Source organism: Dreissena polymorpha, chromosome 12, assembly GCF_020536995.1.
Source record: "Dreissena polymorpha isolate Duluth1 chromosome 12, UMN_Dpol_1.0, whole genome shotgun sequence".
NCBI lineage: Eukaryota > Metazoa > Mollusca > Bivalvia > Myida > Dreissenidae > Dreissena > Dreissena polymorpha.
Window position 1 is genome coordinate 17,592,621 of NC_068366.1, and position 25,059 is coordinate 17,617,679.

The 25,059-nt window shown below is 33.6% G+C and overlaps 1 protein-coding gene across 4 annotated transcripts in view; it reads left to right on the forward strand.

Moving 5' to 3' along the window:
* Window positions 1–4,050: 4,050 nt before the first annotated feature.
* LOC127854298 (uncharacterized) overlaps window positions 4,051–25,059 on the forward strand; it is a 170,517-nt gene continuing 149,508 nt past the window's right edge. For all 4 annotated transcript variants that reach the window (XM_052389382.1, XM_052389384.1, XM_052389381.1 and 1 more), the window contains exons 1-2: window positions 4,051–4,186; window positions 20,133–21,031. In XM_052389382.1, the coding sequence (XP_052245342.1) occupies window positions 20,329–21,031 (703 nt within the window). In that variant the 5' untranslated portion in view covers window positions 4,051–4,186; window positions 20,133–20,328. The remainder of the gene's footprint in view (window positions 4,187–20,132; window positions 21,032–25,059) is intronic.

Below are 25,059 nucleotides of genomic sequence, written 5' to 3' on the forward strand. Positions count from 1 at the left end.
GTGTCCACTTCTTGTAATTTTCAGATACATTCCCCTCAGTAATGTCTAAATGGCCTGGTGGTTTCAAAGAATCTGCCATGCTTGTCTTAAAATAACGTGTCACTAACAATAAGACTGTCACCGGGTAAGGTTATATGCGTTGAACACAGAAACGATGCAACATTGAACCGTTCGCCAAAAATGTCACCTGTTTTAACGACTTCGTGTTTTGATCTTCATATATCTCTGTGTGTTCCTCGTCTGGTGACTAATTCGTGCTTCAGGCACTTCAATTACAATTGTCCTCAATGAGCACCGCTGCCACGATGTTGATAGGGTTCCAATATTGACAAGAAATACAGAAATAAAACGATTTCAAAGTTTAAACGTTTACTAACGTATACGGTAACACACCACTCCAAAGAACTAACTAAAATATCTGACATTGTTATTTGCCAATGCATTATAGTAAAGAGTTATATGATCAACAGTCTCGATCTTATACATACAAGTTTATGATCCGTATTGGAAACTGCAACGTGATTGCGAACTGGCGTATTGATGTTCTTATTATACGCCTTGGTACAAATCCATGTTAATCAACATATTTTGATAAATCTTAACATTTAGGAACCATTTAAAAAGTTTAAATACCTTAATTACAACGACACATAAATTTGTCTACGGTCGAAGATGAGTTATGTTTATTAAAACACAATATATCATATTGCGACCTACGCGTATAACTGTTGCATCTGCTGTTGAGGTGAAGCGTGTTAAACGATTTTCTCATTAAATCTTGATGTCATAGTTTATCTGATGAACAGCTTATCAACTGAACAGCATATACTTTGACTAAGCTTATTAATTGTATTGCATTCATATAAACCGCCGCTACTTGAAAAACACTGGAATATTCCAGTTTCTCAATCAACCGTCATAATTGTACATTTCTTATTATGGTTTTCTCTTTTTCTTTCAAATCCTTTGTATATGTATTACTCCTATTACCTATGTCTAGCATAAATTAAGTTATATTGTTCCTAATACGCTGTCAATTATGTGTACACTAAGTCCCAAGGAGAGAAAGTCTGTAAGCTAAAACTTCTTATTTCTATTGTATTGTGTAGTTGATATATTATACTTGCCAAAATGAATAAATATGTTTAAAGGGGCCTTTTCACGTTTTGGTAAATTGACGATACTCGTGAGGAAACAGTAATACTCAACATTTACCATGATCTAATATAGACATTATATGCATATTTTGACGATTTAAAAACCTGAAAATAATAAAGCGTTGCAACGCGAAACGATTGAATTATTTGGAGGGTTCTGTTGTTGTCGTTATATTTTGTGAAACAACGAAGATTGCTTATATAGAGTATAAAATACGTCTGTCATGCATACTTAGCAGGATGGCCGAGCAGTCTAATTGGTTTTTATTTCAGGGGTCAGTGGTTTGAGCCCTGCCGAGGGTTACTTTTTTTCTTTTTTTAATTTTATTCTTGATTTTTTTACTGGAGCTTTTTAGATCCAATGTTTACATTTATCAACATAAAGCATTTAATGACAAACTCCAAAACATGCCAAAATCTGTGAAAAGGCCGCTTTAAACAAGGACTTTTGTGGTTGTTCAAATTACAAGTATGATGGTTGATTGACAAATTGGAATATTCCATTGCTTTTGTTCAAGTCACGGTGGTTTTTTCTTAACTTTTCTTTTCAATAAGGAAAACAATAAGGGAATTAGGGCGAAGGATTGTAGATGCGTTGAGTTAGATTTAAAACAAAAACAACTTATCATAACCGGAATGTTAAGATAATCGCCGGGATTATTTTATAAATTGTTGGACATGTAACAATATCAGAGTTTTCAATTTCGTTAAAATGTATTCGTTAAGATGTTACGAAAAGTAGTTTTCAAGCTCAACATCGCTGATTATTCTGGAGATATTGTTAATTAATGTAGGACGTATTGCGTTAAAACAAGGACATACCAGAAAGAAGTGGTAATTGGATTTAATATCTCAACAGGAACATAGTGGGTATTAGATGATGTTTTTTGCTTTAAGGTGTTCATTAAGCGCACTCGATTTAGTCCTTAAAAGTTTTGAATCAAAGCATCAATTAATCTAAACATAGATTTTACAAAAGAAATGTTATACATCTTACTTGTACGATTTAAAGACTACTTTCAATAGACATAGTAGCCGGTATATGCATCTATGCTAAATGTTTATTCGCGAGCTGTCTATCGATTCAAAGATTAATAGTCCTATCCTTTGTTTACCTAAACGTATTTGTTATCATTTAATATTACATCACTAGTTCTTATTTGTGAGCGAAGCTCACAAATAATGCAGACGCAATTTTGCAAATCAGTATGCCTTAGCTACGGAAGGGCCCGTAACCCATGACTGCCTGTGTGGATAACTCCAGTAAAATTTAGCAGACGACCAATGCTTAAAATGTTTCTGTTTAAACTTAACTGTTACACTGCAGCAGACGACAGCCTGTAACTGTGTAAACGATAGGTTTAAGAGCTATAGGGACATATGGGCCAGTCTGGTGTTTATAACAGCTTGCGCGACGACAATGGTAAGTTTATCATTGAAATCTTCACATATTGGCTGCATTCTGGGAAAACGGGGCTTAATGCTGCATTGAAAGTCTGTCATGTGGGCAAAATTGTTTCTCAATAATTTAAAGAAAATAGATAAAGTATTAGATACACATATCACAACATGTACATGATTATAGGCTTGTTATTCTTTAGCAAGGCAACCACAATTCTGAAGATGGTTGCCATTGCAGCGACCAATTGTGAAATAAAAGACATATTATTGTTATTTTGTCTAAGTTATCTCTTTAACATAAATATAAGGATAAACAGTCACACACATCTCGACCTGTGCTTTATGACACACTCTAAAATTTGAATGGGTTGTGTTCATTTCAAACTTGCGATATAAAAAGCTATAACATAAGTTTGAAAACTGAGTTGCTTCTAAGATTAGCGAACAAATTCAGTACCTTCAGCGCTTTGATGTTTACACGTAAATAATTTGGTTTATACAACTATTTATGATATCGGAAATAAGATAAAGTCAATCATATTTAGTGAAATAGAAAAAAAATCAACAAAACAAACAATTTGATACCAAGATGTTATATATTGAGTACACAAAAAGCAACATAAACAGCAAAAAACATATTTTAAAATATTAAGCGCATGTTCTCATGACATCATCATTAAAACATTATACGTCAAAACCAATATTCAGTCCAGCAATAAATGCATCGTCGTAGTGATTATTTTTCACAATTTATTATAAAATGTGGGACGTAGAGGTATAATACACAAACAACAGATTACTGCACGATCGTTTTGTTATATAACATGCTAAACACGAATAAGCCTTTACTTTTGTTTTAAGCCTCGACTGATATATTACATAACTATCAGGCAGTAACCTGTTACTCTCTATATCAAAGCGAATGGGTATTCACCGATGAATGCAATATTGATAATCATGTGATGAGAAAATTGCTTCTGATTGTGATGATGTTTATTATGACGTTGAGGAAATGAGGATGGTCAATGGAATGATGATTATAGTAATGATGATGGTGATTATTACGATGATGATGACATTCAATCATCACAACGACGAATATTATGATGACAACGACCATGAAAATGATGATGGAACTGACGTAACGAGAAATTAGGCACAACCAAAGTGCGATTCGTTTAACTACTACTTCACCACAAGTTGGTTTTGAAGACCATAGATGGGTTGCACCAAACTGCGGTAATACAATGACCTCGGTTTACAAAAAAGCGAACAACTGCAGTGTTCTCAGTGCTTTGATTATTTAAGACTTGTTACACTATAGTGACTTTATAAAATGTGTATTTAAAACATGTATGTGAACATACCAGTGATTGCGTTTAACATCCACTATGTTTATAAACAAACACGTGGCTTTATTGCGATAAAATCTCCACTAAAAAAAACCCGGAAATTATGTGTTTCCTTTCTGCGCAGTTACAATTGTAAAACACAATACTCCCACAGACATCTTTTGTGGTTTTCTGATGTATAGATAGAGTTGCGTTTTATTTAATAAATGCCAGCGTCCCTACTGAGTGCTGAAGGTTTAACTGGTTTTTCATTTACCTCCGGATATAAATGAATACGTAAGTGTATAACCTTGTAGTACCAAAATCATAATTATCAATACAATAAGCTACTTTGTTACATTTAACAGAAAGCATATCGTACCGTTAGTTATAAAAACTTGATTAATAACATTAAATGATGCGTATTTCGTGATTGCGAATACCGGTCACACTTATAATCAAAGTACTGACAGTACTGGTGTGACGATGCTTTTGAAGAGGATTGATATAAAAGCATCTATTTAATTTTATCTACATCACCACAATTGTATATAAAGGTACAAACTTTTTGGGTAGGAAAAAAATGGTTACGAACATTTTGGGTACACAAATTATGCAAAAAAATGGGTTGAAAAAAGATTTGGTTACGAAAAAAAAATTTGGGTAGGAAATAAAAAATTGGGTACGACAAAAATTGGGTACGAGCAAAAATTAGGTACGAAAAAGATTGGGTACGAAAAATGTTGTAACGAAAAAAAATGGGGGTACAGGGAAGTAGTATCCGTGGGGAACTTGATCCATTCAGCGAAACTGGGAGGCGAGTTACATTCTCGATCAAATATAACAAGAAATATCTTTAAGATATTCGACGTGTATTTTCTGTACCACTTATCTTAAAAAAACGTTATGTTACAATAAAATGTTTGTGGGTTATAACATAACGTTTCAGCATATAAATTCAAAACTTGACATGCTCTTTAATTTCACATGTTTATCATACCAAACTTTATATTTCGTTGTTTCCTTTCCTAAGTTAATGATGCTGTACGGACGTTATTTCACATGCCCATGTGCATGAACATATAAGTTTTATCTTTTGATTATTTTTTTTCTCTAATTCAATAAGCTTAGGCATGTTTGTTCGTTAAGTACAGCAATAATTTCATGATGATTCCGGAAAGTAGGTATGAGCACATAGTTGTAAGAGCACTTGAATGCGTGAGTTCGCCTATGAACACATGGTAAGGTTAACTAAATCTCCGCGATATGACCTAATATGTGTTTAAAACAGCAAACAATATCCAACAAACGAATGAATAATCAAACATAGTATGTGTACTGATGTGGCTCTGTAATTTCTGTTTGAAAAGTTTATTAAGTATGCAAAATGAGAAAGCACGCATAAGAGCGAGTTTCTCAGATGTCACATGGCTATTATGCTGTGTATATACCATAGTCGCTACAACGTTTACAATTGGCAGGTTCGAAATAATTCGTTTTCTTTACACTCATGATCGCGTTGAAAGTTAATTATACACGTTTTTTATTTCGCAATTTATTTACTGAATCACGACAAATGTCAAATACAATACAGAACATGCATAGTTGTTTCATTGATCTACAAACATATAATGAATTGAATATAACTGATTAAAAATTAACGTTTTCAAGCTATTATAAAATCTTTTTCCCATAATATGCTGTCCTATTTATAGCTGAGCTTCCTATACCTTTATAAATGATAATAAGCGAGATATGCCGATTAGAAAAATCGAGCTATCTCAATCGGACTGGCTCGGTCTTTTACATAGGTCGCCATTGTGAAGAATTTTTGCATGGTATACCTTAGACGAGCTGCTTCGCAGCATCGTCAAAAATGATTAAGGGGTCAAGGTCATCTTGGAGAGATGTGTGGATAAAGTTGCTCTTCAAAAAAGCATTAAAATACATGCATATAGTGGAGTAAAAGTAGTAATTTATAGTGCAACATGTGCATGAAGTACTAATAGATGCTGTAAAAAAGTGAAAACCTGGAAAAGTTATGTGATAAAATAGTAGTTTGAAGAAGTAGATATCAAAAGATTTAAATATTTTTGTGACACCTAAGTGTTTACCTGTAGGACAAACATCAAATTTCACCTGGACAAAACCCCTAAACATCAGCAGAGTGTAAAAGGATTACAAAAGGATTATAACCATTGACTATAGTGATTATCAATTATCTACTTTAAAAAAAACTGTACTTGTACCAATTAAACCATGAGCAACGAGACAACAAAAAACCAGCCAAAACTTAGTTTCACGGGGACTAAGCCACAGACAAAGCCTGCTGTCAAAAAATACAGGCCAGACAATAGTGATAACAGTAACTCAAGTATGGAGGAACTGAATTCAATACAGGTACAACTTCAAGTCATGAATGAGGGAATTACAAATTTAAGGGATGATGTCAAAGGCATGCTAAAAAAAGATGAAGTTGAACAGCTGATAATGAACACAGTCACAAATCTTATGAAAAACCTTGAACACAGCACACACACAAAAATTGAACAAATGATCAACGAAAAAGTAAATGATATGCAATCCAAAATGGACAGCCTAGACTTCGAAAATAAAAGCCTAAGAGAAAAAATTGAACATCTCGAAAAGACCAATGAGATCAAAAACAAAACCATAAATGAGCAAATTGAAAAAACCTATGGCATAAGTAAAACTGCACATAAAAAGGCAAACTACAACGAACAATATTCGAGGAAAAACAACATAAAAATCCTCAATATACCAGAAGCTAAAGAAGAAAATGAAATAACACTTGCAAAAACTGTAGGACAAATTCTGAAGACCCACACGGAAGTTGACCTTCAACCAATAGATATAGTGGCACTGCACCGTATCCCTACCAAGAGGGGGCAGATTCGCCCCGTACTTATAAAGCTACGCAACAACTCTGCGAAATCTGCCATCATGCGGAAACGGGCTCCAATGAAGAGCAACGGTTACAAGCTGGTTGACGATGTCACGAAACCGAACCAGGGCTTAATCAACAGGCTTCTTCTGCATCCAAATATTGACAGTGCGTGGTATTTTAATGGTGCGGTATATGGACAAACTGTTGCCGGTGAGCGAATCAAATTCGACATATATGATAATGTGAATGATGTTATCGAAAGCTTCAGGCAATATAGAAGAAATGGCGTGAGCGGACACCCGGAGAAATGAACATTACTTGCATAAGTGGTATGTTTCTAATTTTATGACTGTACATCTATATTACATGTAAAACCAAAACAGCGCATTTTTAGCTTTAATCTGTTCTATGTTGAACCCGTTTGTGTTGTTATCTTCTAAAATTTATGTACGTAGATGTTTAACAAACACCTTAACCTAATCTTTGGAATAATCATATAACTTTAAAAAAAGACATTAATACAATTTTTTTTCTAAAACAAAAAAACAAAACAGTTTATGTCTAAATTTGTAGAAATTAGCAATTGATTAATCGAAAGCAGAAATCACACAAGTAAATAAAGATACTAACTATATAATCACCGGCTGGATAAAAAAATAGACTATAGATTTATAGTTTCTATTTTTAGCATGACCATATAGCCTTTACCAAAAACTACGATTAACTGCAAGCAGCAATCACATAAGTAAATAAAGATACTAACTATAAAATCACCTGTTGGATTGAAAAATTGACTATAGAATCATACTTTCTATTTTTAGCATGACCATATAGCACGTATGCAATAATACAGTGCAGAACATAGTCCTTATCTAGTTTAAAATACTAATCCCATTAATTTTAAAATCTGTGAAGATGAATGAACTAAGGTTATGTAAATTACACATCAAATGTTATAATTAACAGTAAATATTCCCGTGTTATTGACTGGTTGCTGCATTAAGATTTGTGGATAATGTATGCATTAATAAACCTACCCTACATAGTGATGTACAAACATTACAGGGGAACTATTGAACTAAATTACATCCTTTTTGAAAGTCAGAAACTGTTGTATTTAATGTAAATACAGACATTGTACTTGTTTTTATTATGTTCCATACTCTGGCACAGATGATCGTGTTGCACATTTTATGATTGTACTTGTTTTTATTATGTTCCATACTCTGGCACAGATGATTGTGTTGCACATTTTATGATTGTACTTGTTTTTATTATGTTCCATACTCTGGCACAGATGATTGTGTTGCACATTTGATGATTGTACTTGTTTTTATTATGTTCCATACTCTGGCACAGAGGATTGTGTTGCACATTTTATGATTGTTATCCCTATACCTATCCGTATGGGTCTATTACGAACAATGTATTGCTCTTTAAAGAAAAATATATTGTAAATTGCAATTTCTACTGATGCTCTTAAATTATTGAAAATTAAACATCCTTATAATTATATTCTAACGGTTTATCTGATCACAATGATTATTTTCCTTTATACATGTAAGCTTGACAAGATAAAACTACATGTTCTTATATTGGCTCCTTTAAAACTACTATATGCTTATAATTCTACTGTGAGTGGTAAGAACTACAACTACTGTAAACTAGCCTTTTCTTGTATACTATATCTCAGATGTGAAGATAGATATGAATGTAATTGTTCTTTACAACATACGCAGTTTATCACAATGGTTAATTATTCAACCGGACTTGTTCATTTTCTTTATTAATGTTTGAAATAAGAGTCTGTAAAGGACACATATTTTAGAACATAAATAAATTTTGATACATGTTTTAAATATTGTCAGGTCTATAAATGAATGTAATTGATATCTGCAACAAGTGAACGTTGATGAAAACTCTTATTATCTGAGATATGTATCCTTTCATTAATTATATGATTAACACGTGTACATGTGTAAAAAGTATGTGTAAATGCAGTTTTTGTGAAATAAGTAAATCTGAATGAAGTGAGCTTTCCATATTAAAAATTATTGCGAAATGTTCTTATTATTAGAAATATGAATGTCAAAGAAAATTCTTTCATTTTAGGGATGTGTTTTTTCTTTCTTACTAAATGTTTTCAATGAATATAATTGATATCTGCAATACACGAAGGTTGATGAAAATCCTTAATTTAATATATCTGGTGATGTTTTTTCTTTCCATAAATAAATGTTTAGCTCAAATGTATTTGTAATAAGTATATTTAAGTGTAGATTTTTCCAAATTATCCAACTTTATTGCTTAATTAATAATTATTTAAATTATAAACATATGAAAAGTAGAAATAAAATGAACCATCATACATTGTTGCATTCGGGTTTTATTTGTGTGATTTATGAAGACAGTAGTTTGTTTGTCACATGTTTATGTTTCACCATACATAATACATTACCCATAAAATTACATATAATATATTTTCATATGTTGTAAATCATGTATTTTAATGTAAATAAGCCCCTATGTTTGATTGCAACCACAATCATTCATTATACCTTAAGCCTCCTTTTGTACTTTTTGTTATTTTGTTCTTATACTGTATGTTTGTGTTTAAGTTGCTGAATTGTTTGTGTCTAAACATGCAGAAGCTGAAAGTTATGAATATTGTATTATATATATTGCTCCAAGATACCTGTTTTGGGACTCATATTTTACAGCTCATTTTTCTTCCTTCTGTCATTATTTCTTTTCACTTCTTCACGTCTATAGAATCTTCATATTTTTGGATCTTTAATTTTTGTTTTCTAATTTTGTATGAATGCACGGACATCTTTAAAATAGAAACTTACTGGACAAACCCACATAATAATATTTACACACCCTCCCTCTCTTTAAATGATTAAATTATGCACTCTGAACGTAAAAGGGCTAAACAATAAAGACAAACGCATTAAAATCTTCAAATGGTTAGACGAAAAAAAATATAGTATATGCCTACTACAAGAAAGTCACTTGACACATACTTTAGCACAAACCTTAAAAGATGAATGGGACGGAGACATCTATCTTAGTGGACAACATACTAATAAACAAGGCATTGCCTTTCTGATAAAAAATAATATAGGTATCACAGTCAATAACTTTAACGAAATAATAATTGGCAGACAAGCAAGTATAGATATCAAAATACACGAAACAGAATTAACATTAATTAATGTTTACGGCCCTAACATAGATGATTACACATTCTATGAAACATTACAATCCTTTATAATTAATAACCAAGATAAAAACATTATAATCGGTGGTGATTTTAATACTGTTCTTAACCCATTATTAGACAAAAAGAATGGAAACCTTTATACTCATCCTAAAAATAGAAACATTTTAAATAACATAATTGAAAACTACAATATGATAGACATCTGGCGTACAATATATCCAAACGAAAGCAAATTCACCTGGCACTCAAACACAAAACCAACAATATTTTGTAGATTAGACTATTTTTTAATATCTGAATCTCTTTGCAACATTATTGACACATGCAACATAAAACCAGGATTCATGACTGACCACTCTCTAGTTGAACTTAAACTGCACAATATACAACCTGAAAGAGGCCCAGGATACTTTAAAATTAACAACAGCATCTTATTAGATACACAATATCAAACACAAATAAAACAGGAAATATTAAATACAGTTCAAAATAATAAAGATGCAAACCCAAACACCTTATGGGAAGTAATTAAAGGAAATATACGCAACACAACAATTAGATACACATCATTTAAACAAAAAGAAACACACAAACGTGAAACTGAAACCATCAAAACCATTGAAACACTTGAAAAACAATTGCACCAAACAAACACAAATGATACCACCGACATTGAAAATGAAATAACATTAAAAAAACAAATATTAGATGGAATCTATCATACACATCTCAATGGAATAATACTAAGAGCGCGTGCTCAGCATGTTGAACACAATGAAAAAAACACAAAATATTTCGCAAACATTGAAAAACGTAGAAGTGAACAAAAAACTGTACACAAATTAGTAGTCAATGGCAAAGATATAACAAACAGAACTCAAATACTAGAAGAACAACGTTTATTTTTCGAAACCCTCTATAAACGAAAAAATGTTGAAAATAACACCCTTTTTAAAAATACACATCACGCTTTAAACCAGGAGGAAAAACAACTGTGCGACGGATTGCTTAATGAATATGAATGTGGATTAGCCCTAAAAGAAATGCAAAATAACAAAAGCCCAGGATCTGATGGCATCACAATCGAATTTTATAAAATATTCTGGAATGATATAAAAACACATCTAATTAATTCACTTAACTTTTCATTTAACAATGAAAACTTAACTACCCTACAAAAACAAGGTATTATATCACTTATTCCAAAACCTGGAAAAAACTTAGAATCCTTATCAAACTGGCGCCCAATTAGTTTACTAAACAATGATTATAAAATTGCAACTAAAAGTATAGCAAACAGAATAAAAAAAATATTACCATCAATTATTTCAAAATCTCAATCTGGTTTCATAAAAGGACGTTACATTGGTGAAAACGTTCGTCTTATCCAAGAATGCATAAACTATTTCAACAATTCAAATAGTCCTGGTCTAATATTCTTTGCAGACTTTGAAAAGGCATTCGATTCGCTTGATCATTCATTTATGTTCTCCTGCTTAGAAAATATGAACTTTGGTGAAAGTCTCATTCAATGGGTCAAACTTTTCTATACCGATATTAATAGTATAATCATTAACAATGGCTTCTTTTCAAACAGTTTTAACATCGAACGGGGGGTTCGACAAGGATGTCCACTCTCATCATCGCTATTTATTATTTGCATCGAGTATCTATCACATCACATACAATCAAATAAACACATAAAAGGCATATCACTAGAACCTGACGAAGAAATCAAGCAATCCCTATTTGCTGACGATGCAACTTACTTTTTAAACGACAATTACGATTCTTTCCATAACCTAATAGAGTCGCTAACCCTTTACGGAATGACATCGGGTCTAAAACTAAACAAAAGTAAATGTACTGTGCTACGAGTAGGTAAATTAAAACAAAGTAATGTTCTATATAAAAAAGAAATGAAATTCAATTGGACTTCCGATGAAGCCACAACGTTAGGAATTACTTTCACAAATAATGAAAAGGATACAGTTCTTAAAAACATACTACCTAAATTACAGAAATTTAAAAACTGCTTAAAATCATGGCATCATCGTAAACTTACACTAATCGGAAAAAACACAGTATTGAAAACGTTTGCACTTCCTAAATTAATATATGTATTAACAGTTCTCCCAAATCCACCAAATGATGTTATTAACGATATAAAATCAGCAATATTTAACTTCATATGGGATGGTAAGCCTGATAAAATAAAAAGAACTCAGTTAATTCAATCTGTAGAAAATGGAGGTATCCAATTAACGAACATTGACTCATTCTTGAATGCAATCAAATGCAACTGGGTTAAAAGATACCTAGATAATACCAATACGAGTAAATGGAAATTATTCTACCAGAATATCCTAAAAAAATATGGTGACTCCTTACTCTTTGAATGTAACATCAGCAATACTATCTTACATGAAATTGCAAACGAAAACATATTTCTGTCTGATGTTCTATCAGCGTGGAGTGATGTCATTCATAACTTAGAAACCCAAACCAGCAGTAAAACAATTTTATGGAACAATAAAGACATAACTTCAAACAATAAGACGTTTTTCTATAAAGATTGGTTTGAACGAAGCATTAAATATGTCGACCAATTATATGACTATAGAATTAAGGATTTCTACTCTTTTGATAATATATGCTACTTATACGGAATACCTTCAAATAATTTTCTAAAGTACTACACACTAATCAAAAGCATACCCATACATATTAAATCTGAAATCAATACAAATAATACACCATGTACTCAAACAACATTTGTAGAAAACATACTTGGAAGAAAAAACAAAACAAATAAAATATTTTACAAACTACAAATTAAAAACCCTACGGAAAACTCCAAAATCCAAAATAAATGGCAAGTCCTTTTTGGAGAAAATGAACTTAATTGGAAACACATATTTACCATGCCATATAAAGCAACTATTGAAAGCACACTGAGAAATTTTCAATATAAATACATCCATAGAATTATAGCTACAAATAAATATCTCTTTAAATGCAAACTATCTAACTCAAATCTGTGTGACTTCTGCAGTGAAAACATTGAAACTATAGAACATCTTTTTTGGGAGTGCAAACACATCCAGCCTATTTGGAATCAATTAACATCTTTTCTTGAACAACAGCAACTAAATGTTAAACTATCTTTCTTAAATGTAAGTTTCGGAATTAACTCATTGAAATCAATAGACGGTAATAATATTGTGAATTTTATGGTTATATTGATGAAATATTTTATCTTAAACATGAAGTACAAAAAACAAGTACCAAATTTTAATTGTTTTGTCCATAGTCTTAAACTAAAAATCCAGATTGAGAAAGAAATAGCTCTTAGTAATGACACATTACAAATCTTTGAACAAAAATGGAATCGGATTAAATTCTCATAATGTTTTGTCCACTTATATACATTTCACTCTAATGTTAGTTTATCTTCCTAAAACAGTTTTTTTTTTATCTTTCTAATATAGTTTTTGTTTATATATTTTTTTTTCAATCTAACAAGATCATTGTGAATATACAACTAAACACACAAATACAGTATGCTTTCTTCCGACTTTATACAACTCATCATTTTTCATAACTATTCCTCTGTTGTTCTTTTCTTTTCTCTCTAAAAAAAAAAATATTTATATATATTAGCATATCTTGTATAACATGTGTGAACTTTATTGCTTTATACAATCACTGTGTTGTATGATCATATACATGTTTACATTATATGTATGATATTGAATTAAAAAAAAAAAAAAAAAAAAAATGATTTCAGTAAAGTCTATCATTCATATGCATCAATTTTGTGAATATCAATATAAGTATACTACATGAAAACATTTTTGAAACAAGGGCTGTTTGTAAAACATGCTTGCACCCCATATGGGTTGTCAGTTGTAGTGGCAGCCATTGTGTGAATACGTTTTTTGGACATGAGACCTTGACCTTTGACCTAGTGACCTGAAAATCAATAGGGGTCATTTGCGAATCATGATCAATGTACCTATGAAGTTTCATGATCCTAGGCGTAAGCTTTCTTGTGTTATCATCCGGAAAACATTTTACTCTGTCAAGTCACCGTGACCTTGACCTTTGACCTAGTGACCTGAAAGTCAATAGGGGTCATTTGCGAGTTATGATCAATGTACCTAAGAAGTTTCATGATCATAGGCGTAAGCATTCTTGAGTTATCATCCGGAAACCATTTTTCAAAGTTGAGTCACTGTGACCATGACCTTTGACCTAGTGACGTGAAAATCATTAGGGGTCATCTGCGAGTCATGATCAATGTACCTATGAAGTTTCATGATCCTAGGCATAAACGTTGTTGAGTTATCATCCGGAAACCATTTACTATTTCGGGTCACAGTGACCTTGACCTTTGACCTAGTGAACTGAAATTCAATAGGGATCATCTTCGAGTCATGATCAATGTATCTATGAAGTTTCATGATCCTAGGCATAAGCGTTCTTGAGTTATCATCCGGAAACAATTTTACTGTTTCGGGTCACCGTGACCTTGACCTTTGACCTAGTGACCTCAAAAAGGGTCATCTGCGAGTCATGATCAATGTATCTATGAAGTTTCATGATCCTAGGCATAAGCGTTCTTGAGTTATCATCCGGAAACCATTTTACTATTTCGGATCACCGTGACCTTGACCTCTGACATAGTGACCTGAAAATCTATAAGGTTCATCTGCGAGTCATGATCAATGTACCTATGAAGTTTCATGAACCTAGGCATAAGCGTTCTTGAGTTATCATCCGGAAACCGTTTTACTATTTCAGGTCACCGTGACCTTGACCTTTGACCTAGTGACCTCAAAATAAATAGTGTTCATCTGCGAGTCATGATAAATGTACACATGAAGTTTCATGATCATGATCAACTGACGGACTGAGCGACATGTGCTAAACAATATACCCCGAACAAGCCACATAATAAATGCAGCATAACACATTCTAAAAGTAAAAGACATCTGTGCAATGATATCTTTTCTTCAAATGGTAAGATGAACAAACAAGAGGGCCTGAAAGGCCCAAAGTCGTTCACCTGAGATAACAAGATATTATTGGGACAAATATTGTGACCAAAATTCTTGAAGATAATTCAAGTGTAGACAAGTGTTCGTTTTATCCGATATATTCATTCATCCACATTGCTCAGACACTCAATTATAATGGAAATTATTACGAATATCTGACAAAAACTTGCATTATTTATTTTTATCTTTAAACTTCCATTTCATAAATGTTTTTTTGATAAACGTCGTAAATTATTAATTGTATATAGATTTCTCTATAGTTTGAAAAACATTTAGGCAAATATTTCTCATGTAAGATAAAATGCAAATAATTAATAAAATATTCCCTTTTAATCAGTATGTTGGTTTATCGGTCAATAACAATATCACTTTGAACATTGAATTATTTAAAAGTTATAACAAACATTAAATGTTCTCCGAACAAATGATTCATAACACATATAACAGATTGATAGGAAGATATGAACAAAGGTTGCTAGGTTGCCCGCCTAGAATGGTCCTGTTAGTAAGGAAGTACTTGATATATAAATTTATTAGCCTGTCGGTGTTGTAAAGAAATACAATATTTTATGACTGTCTCAAAGCGTAGAATTATTTTGCATTTAGTAAAAGAAAGGCAACATATAACACTTAAGTGGCTGACAAGAACTTGTGGCTGAATACGACTAAAAAGAGGCATTATGCTTCTTGAAAATAAAAGTAAACATCATTATATATGAATTTTCTTATCAAAAGTGTTATTTTTTTGTGAATAGGGGAAATACATTTTCAAGAATAAACAATATAATTATAAATGTTTTGGCGAAGTGCATCATAGTATTGTCATAGTACCAGTTTTGGTCTAAAAATCCAGTAACATTTTTTAAATTTCATAACCCCTTGTTGCAAAAAAAAAATCATGAAAAATAGAAGTTTAAGAGTAGCCTATTAAAATAAAATAAAAAAAGCTTTATTAGACCCTAGATATTTTTTTGCAATCATTTTTCATCAATTACAAATGTTACAAAAAAAATTGTTTCATGCTACTCATGGTACCAGTTTTTTGTCGAAAATCAATTACATTTTTAAAAAATGCGTTAACCCTTGTTGCCAAAAAAATCATAAAAAATATAATTTTCAAAGATATCCTTTAAAACAAAAAGAAAATGCCTTCTTAAACCTTAAATATTATTCCTTCAAGCATTTTACATCAATAATTATTAATGTTTGAAAAAATCATTGGTTCATGCTAAAAACTGTTTGATATACTGTAAATAATGTAACTACACATCCAAGTAGTGAGTCCATCAAACTATTGCAACCGAAACACCTGGTGTGCCAAGGCACCAGCCGTAGTCAAATGCCTTCTGACTTAGTGCATTTTACTATTTATGTTTTTATGCATTTGTATATGTTTGAAAGATTGTATAATCTTAAATGACATCTTCTGACCAGGCATGTCCTAGATTTCAAAATCCAGGCCCTGGTCTGACACATTGGTAACATTAACGTTAAACTGTTACCAGGCTTCTGAATTTAATTAGCCAGGTCACAGGAAAAGGGCAGTCTAATCAGTATCCAATTAAACTATTTTTCATTGTCAGAAAACCGCTCTAAAGCAAACAGCTTTCAAGCAACTGCAGGCTGAACTGGATCTAAACTGGCCACAATCGCCTTAATGTCTCTTTTACTGGGATACAGTTCATTTAACTTTCAAGAGATCTTTTCACGTTTTGGTAAATTGACAAAAATGGAAAAAAGTTGTATCGGATTCGCAAATTTTTGTTTAAGTTATGTTATTTTTAGGAAACAGTATTACTGAACATTTACCATGGTCTAATATAGCCATTATATGCATCTTTTAACGAATTAAATATTATAAAGCGTTGCAACGCGAAACGATTGAATAATTTGGAGAGTTATGTTGTTGTTGTTTAATTGTGTGAAACTTCGAAGATTGCTTATATTAGGTATAAAATACGTCAACCATTTATACTTGGCAGAAAAGTCGAGCAGGCTAATGCGTTTTTACTCCAGGACTAAGGGGGTCACTGGTTTAAGCCCTGCGGCGGACTACTTTTTTTAAAAGAATTTTATTCTGGATTTTTAACTGGAGCTTTTAAGATCGAATGTTTACATTTATCAATATAAAGCATTTAATGACTAACTTCAAAACATGTTAAAATCTGTGAAAAGGCCCCTTTAACATAATATCTACTCCTATGAATATGAGGTCGATATACATGGACTTAACGGTAAATTACGTCTAATTATTTGGACTATGATATCAACTACTTAAATAGAAAGAAGAAAGAATTCATACAAACCAGTAATTTGAGTAAAGAGTTTGTAATCAATGTTGTATTTCAGGACAGCTTGGTGATATGCAAATTCCATATGAGCTGTTGATATCGGGTATCATAGCCATTCAATAAGTCGCAAAATGCTCGAACAAAATTTATAAAGCAAAATGTGACTTAAATTGATAACTAAAAATACCAGTATCATCAGTATGCCAGTTTTGCCTTGTCAATCTGTCGAGATCCAGAAAGTGCTTCATTTCACATTGAATATATCCTTCGAATTCCATTTGTTGTTGCATTACTAAATAGCGAAACAAGCCAATTTAAGCTGTAAGAAAGTTTTGACACGAGTGTTATCAAGTCTCTCAGGGGCGAAGCCATTGTTGTAGAAAGTGATCCATTCACATCGAATATATCCTTCGAATTCCATCCATTGTTGTCATTAGCGGAGATTTAGTGAATAAATAATTCATATATCATAAATGACAGCTTCTAAATAGCGAAACAAGCCAATTTATGCAGTAAGAAAGTTTTGAATCGAGACTCTCATGGGGGCGGCCATTGTTGAATGTTGAAACACGAACGACAACTCTGCTAGGAGAATCAACGAGCAATCTCCTACGCAGTGGCGTATGCCCAACTGCAAAATCGAGTTATCTCAATCGGACTGGCTCGGTCTTTTACATAGGTCGCAGTTGTGAAGAATTTTTTGATGGTTATCATACCTTAGACGATGCTGTTCCAGCATCGTCAAAAATGTCTCAGACATTATTGAATAATACTATTAGATATATAGGCGTGATTATTTTTCCTTACATACGTTATTTAGATAAGATTATAAATTACAGACAGCTAAATATTCTAGTATTGTTAATGTGTGCTGTTCTAAAGTACCCCGCATGCTTTTGAAGCCTTGCCTCGGTTAAAAAAGGTATTTAATCAATTTATTTTAATGCAAATTATATGAATAGTCAACATACTTTTTTCATAAAATGATTTATTCGAATTATACTTAAAACGCGAAATACAGTTTATTAAAAGCGTTGTATACAATAACGGAATACCGTTAGTGTCATCGTGGTTACACATAAAAATCCAGAGGGCGACAATGCGATAGTACGATGGCGAGAATGCGATAGTACGTTGGTGACAATGCGATAACGCGATAGTACGATGACGAAAATGCGACAGTGCGACAATACGATGGCGACAGTGCGATAGTACGATGGCGACAATGCGATAGTCATATCGTACTGTCGCCATTGTATCATTGCATTGTAGCCATCGTACTATCGCTTTAGTGTACTGTCGTCATCGTATAATCGAATTGTCGCCACCGTACTATCACTCTGTCGCCATCGTATTGTCGCACTGTCGTCATCAAATTATCGCATTGTCGCCATCGTACTATCGCACTATCGCATTGTCGCCATCGTACTATCGCACTATTGCCATCGTATTGTCGCACTGTCGTCATCGTATTATCGCACTATCGCATTGTCGCCATCGTACTATCGCACTGTCGCCATCGTATTGTCGTACTGCCGTCATCGTTTTATCGAATTGTCGCCATCGTACTATCGCACTGTCGCCATCGTATTGTCGCACTGTAGTCAACGTACTATCACATTGTCGCCATCGTACTATCGCACTATCGCATTGTCGCCCTTTGGATTTGAATGTGTAATAACGATGGCACTAACGGTATTCCGTAGTATATTACCGTATTATTTACAGTTCGTAATCTAATTGTATTATCCTCATGCTGAAATACGTAGGGAATTGTCGTTGCAATTCGGTCCGTGTGCGTGCGTGCGTGCGTCAGTACGTCCACATTTGAATAGTTCGATTACTAAAACGTTCTGACGCTAGGTTTATGAAACTAAATATTTTAAAGAGTCATATGGTAAATATTCACGTTATCTCAGTTGTTTTCTTTAGACGAAAAGCTTGATTGCTTTAGTTACCAAATTAAGTGAAAACTAAAATGTGGATCCACTGAAAACTCATAAGTACTTAGTCAAGGTATATGAAACTCGCTATGTTGACAGAGGCCACGTTTTTTTCAGATTTTTTATCGGACAAAAATGTATTTGTTATGGTTACAGAAATAATTAAACACTTAATCTGGACCATGCGCTCTTCCTAAAAAAGTACTAAAGAGAAACAGATGAAATTCAGTGTTTGCATAGTTGGTCATATGGGGAATATGCATATTAGTTCTTTTTTCAGATCAAAATTGTGGTTGATATGGTTACAAACATAATAAATACAATTAATCCTGAAGGAAAGTGCTGTTTCATCTGCGACAAAGCTGTTGTTAATATAAGATAAAATTCTTACTGTATCCTTTCTATATAATAACCGCTTCTTTTCATTGCTTAACAATATAAATTTAAGATATATGGCTGTCCGGTAAGATTGCTTGGTGTTTGCGCTTCTCACTCCGGCGAATCGGGTTACAATCCAATATGCGGTTCAAGTGAATTTCGGCAGGCCGAAATCACCCTTAGCACAAGAGCACATGAAAGTATACACTCCGAGTCCTCACATAGCCTAGGGCATGGAAAGCACTCATCAAATTAATAAAACACACACACGCACGAACACATACGCACACATGGTGTTTTTCCACGGTATGTGTACCATTTAAGAACTAAATCCGAACAGAACTGAACAATTTACACTACAACACAGATCCCAAGATATAATAAAAACGGTTACTGGTATATACCACTCAACCCGTTTTTACTTCTCGTTTCAGGAAGTCTAGCTATGGAAACTTAAACATTGCTAAAGACCTTGGACCCACCAAGGAATACGCTTTTTTTGATTCCGCAAATGTTTGCCTAAACGCCATGCGAGCAGCAAGAATATCCACTCGTCACGTGCAAAGTTCGAAACTGAGGCTGGGAATATCACGATTATTCATCAATTGAAAGCAACAGGCTTTTCTAGAAATGTTTCCACAGACAAGGCGAACAAAAACCGTCGTAGAGTGCTCAGTGAACCATGGCGATGATCAATCACGTCACTTGTTTAAACTCTTAGACTATGTTGGATACAGCCATGATATCATCGCAGAAAGGCGGAGAGTGTTCCATGGGATAGACTCGATGATTAACAATGCAAGAGAGGACAAAATTGTGCGTGTAACAGCCGGTAGCAAGGCTGAAGGCTTAGCATCGTGTTATGAAAGCGACTACGACTTCTTGAACATATATCAAAATATTGTTTGTCAATTTGAAATTTTCACAAATATATTTTCAAATGACACAACAGAGTTTTGCATGTTAGGAGAAGCATGCCACCCAGGATATTACACACTGAAGTTGTTAACAAGAGGTGTTAAGTTGCCGATAATCATTGAAGCGTCGCTAGTCACAAACCAAAATTACGAGATTTTCATTTCTAGTGATTTGTTCACGAAAGAATTTGAGCAAACCGTTTTTTTTGATTCAGTGGGTGGATGGAACAAGGGAAAAAGGACGGGACCTGCCGTCCCTTCGACCCGTGGGATATATCGCAGGGATAACGTGTACGCATTTCGTTGCGTTGTCCAAAAAGAGGTTTTAGCCGACTGGGCTAAACGGGAGAGACCCTTTGGGTGGCCATGTGCTGACGTCATAAATGACGTCATAAATCTAGATGCGCAGCTAGTACCTGTTGTAAAGGTTCAAGTAATCGAGGCATGCAGTGGCGCATTTGCTTTATTTATGCGGAATTGAAGCTGACTGAACATTTAAACGAGTGTCAGTATAAACTCTACATTCTACTAAAAATAATTAACAAAGAGGTACTTCATCCAATCTGCAGTGATATGTCGTCTTTTATCATGAAGAATGTGGCATTCTGGATTGTAGAGTCGCACCACCAGGAGATATTCAGTGAGCAGAACCTAATGCACGTCTTACAAATTGCTCTGAAATTCCTCAAGACTGCACTTGTTGATAACAATCTTCCGTACTACATGATACCTGGTAGGGACCTGTTGATTGGACGTACTACTGAAAACGAAAGGTCTGGATTAATCAGTAAATTAGAAGAACTTATCGCAGAAGATGGGCGGATAATATATCGGTTACCGAAACTACGAGAGGCTGCGGATACTCTCTCTCCCGACGAACTTGAACAAACGGGAAAGCGAAGGGACAAAATTGAGCGTCTTGAGTTGACGCGCCAGTACATGAACGCGTTGTACGGGGCATCAAATATTCAACAGGAAAAGGCAGCCATGCTGTGTTGGAATGACAAGATATACCGGGATGCCAGGTATGAAATGTACGACATGGTATGGCCGCAATGGAGAGACTATTTTATAGCGGGAAATCGAAAAGAGACGCTGAACACAGTAATACTAAGCATCGGGGACGCTGGTACCTTCAGGGATCATTATTTGAGATTCGCCCACAGTAATCTCAGTATTGTATGGCCTCATCTCAAATCGGAAGTTACGGTGAAGGATGATACATCCGAGGAGCTGATTGTGGAACTGGTTGCCATATTACGAGTGAAAATAGAGAGAGCCTTGTCGTAGAATATAATATCAATTCGATTTTGACATATTTTTATCAAAGTTTATGAACGTGTTGAACATAATTGTTGGAAATATGATAACCATATGTATTTTTCATTAAGGGTTACATTCAATACTGTCAAACGATGTGCTGTCGGAAAATCGAACAGAGACACTGAACACGGTAACACAAAGCATCGGGGACGTCGGCACCTTCAGGGATCATTACATGTGTATTTAAGATTCGCCCGCCGTAATCTTAGTATTGTATGGCCTTATCTGAAATCGGTCAAGGTCAAGGAAGATACATCCGAAGAGCTGATAATGGAACTGTTTGCCATATTACGGGTAAAAATAGAGAGAGATCTGTCGTAAAATATAATATACATTCGATGCTAACCTTTTTATAAAAGTTTATTAACGTGCTCAACATATTTGTTGGAAATATGATAACCATATATATTTCTCATAAAGGGTTACATTCAATTCTGTCAAACGATGTGCTGTAGACATAGTTATTTTACGTGTGTACTGCCTTACTTGCACAAGACTACGAGTGTTTCACTCTTAATATTCATTGTTTTTATAAACTCGCAGCAATCATTATGCTGCTATATTTAACAGCTGAAATGACACTGAATTATTGTTGCTATTGTAATTATAACGCTTTTAAGGATGCAAACTGCGATAACATGTTTTGTTGTGATCCTCATATTTATAAACTTTGTTTCTCGCAAGCTTTTGTCATTGGCAACACATATAGTATGTATGTTTATGTCTAAGAATCATCAAGTCTTTTCAGAGATCCATTCGATTATTGACAGATCTTATAGTTATTGTGATTGGAAGTGCAATACCATTTCTTGTTTACGCAGAACTGCAACCTATTTCAGTGGCTTTATTTGTTGTGGGTTGCTCCTTCTAACAATTTACATATGATTAACAGACGTAAAAATATATACATGATTTATACATAAATTGGAGTACCCTGTTACATTCAAGATGTGCCCTACCGTGTTACCCCTATATTGCGAAAAATATCAGTATGTTCGCGTACCTGTTTTGATAAGTTTGCGTTCGCAAGGAAACCTTTGTGAAATGTTTAAAGTTTTTTGAGTATCGATTGAATCCCACTTAAATTTAACAATTATAATATAAAAAAAAACACACGAAAATGTCTCGATACAAAAAGTTAATATAACAATATAGTAGGACATACTCGTAACCGACCAAAAGAGGAAAATTTAACAGTGCTCAATCCGGTCATTTCCGTTTCTAATTTTAAAGGTAAACAGCACAAACCAGTGCAACAGTTTTACAAAAATGTATTTGTGATAGGATCGTTTTGTGCCCGGGTTCCGTTACTATTCACTTTGAAAAAGGTTGTAATAAACAATAACACGAAAATGGTCGTTTTTACTCATTCATGTTATCTCTTAGGTCTATACTAAATATCAGAGTATGTCACCCTGAAATATATATCTCTACTATGAGTATATTGAACTAGTCATCAGGATCAACCTGATAACCTTGCCCAAGCTGGTGGGAAGGCCGACCTTAACTTACATTATTAAATAAAGTTTATATAAGAACATACATGTATATAAACGTTATTTAACCACAACTATATACTTTAAATAGTTACACAATAAGTGCAGTATTGTTGACATCATACAACTATATAAATAAGAATAATTAATCTGTGAAAGAACAGTTTAAAGGGAGGAAATGCACCTAGTGTACAGGGAGGTAATATCACCCTGTAACATATTGAAGAATTCAGGCAAAAATTATGAATGGAGGACCTTACAATAAAATGTTTACGTTTTCATATAACAAGTCTCGTTAATACCGACGTGCACATTCTGTTTTCGTCATTAATTGCCTGTCGTTACTGGAAATGATTTTTATATATCTAACCAGATTTGCACACGAACAAATGTTTTATCAAACATCTGTTATAAGTCTACACGCTGGATGATCCGTAACATTGTCCAAGACAATGTACTTGTTTAGAGATCATAATAAATAGACATTTTCCGGCGTATTTCTAGACTACCTGTCAACTGCTAGACCATTCAACTAATTTCATAATAAAAGTAAATGTGATTTTATATTATACACATTTATATTATTTTCATTCGTTCTCCAGTTTGCGACTGTAGGCCATCGCAATGAAACAGACGCCCAGGCACAGTTTGTCCCTATTCACGATAAGTTTTTTGTAGTTATAAACACGCTTATTTATTTCTTGGTCTTTCAAGAACTGTTTATAGTTTATGTACGTGCGTTTTTACAAAACAGGTCTATCAACTTATTAATTGCAAGCTTTCTTAATTACTAAACACACAGTCAATGAAATCTCGTGGAAACGTCAATAAGTTCGTCTGTCGGTTGGACAGCAATATATACATTGTATCACAGGGCCAGTGATGGCGGCAGGGATTCGAAGAGCTATGCTCGGATTGTAGCACGAAGCGTTGCGGTGATTTAGAGGAGAATATTATGTGATTCTTTTAGACAAAATGTCATTCCGTATTACCATGTGCATCCGGGTGGGTATTTGTCCGCATGTTCTTAAATATCAATAGGGCATTTGTCCACGATCGCCATTCAAGCAACGTCATTACCTACGCGTACCCGCAGTATAAACAATATTGAAAAAAAACGCAGACAATGTGAAACATGAATAAAAATGCAAACACCACCTTACAGTTTATTTGTTGCTCGTTACTATGTTCAGACAATCACTCTGTGCAATATTTAAATCAAATTTTAAATGCATATCAACTAGATTTGAAAAAAGTGGTCATCTCAAATGCATATGCATGTATAAGTATTCGAACATGAAAGTAGAAATAAATGTGTCCAACATATGTTGGCATTTGTAGCGTCTATTGATGTGTCAGTTTTTGTTTGGGCTTGCCTTCTGTGGATGTGTCATACAGTCACTATTAAGTAGTTTACTTCTGTTCATGTGTCAAACAAATATATTGCGTTGTTTAATATGTCACGTAGTCATTGAACTCAATAATAAACGTGGACAAGTCCATTTCTGTTTTATAGTGATTTAATTTTGTTGAATAAATTCTTACACAAACGCTTTCCACTATCCGTACAATATTCTGAACTACAACATACATGCGGTGACATAACGGTCGAGGACCGCCCCGCT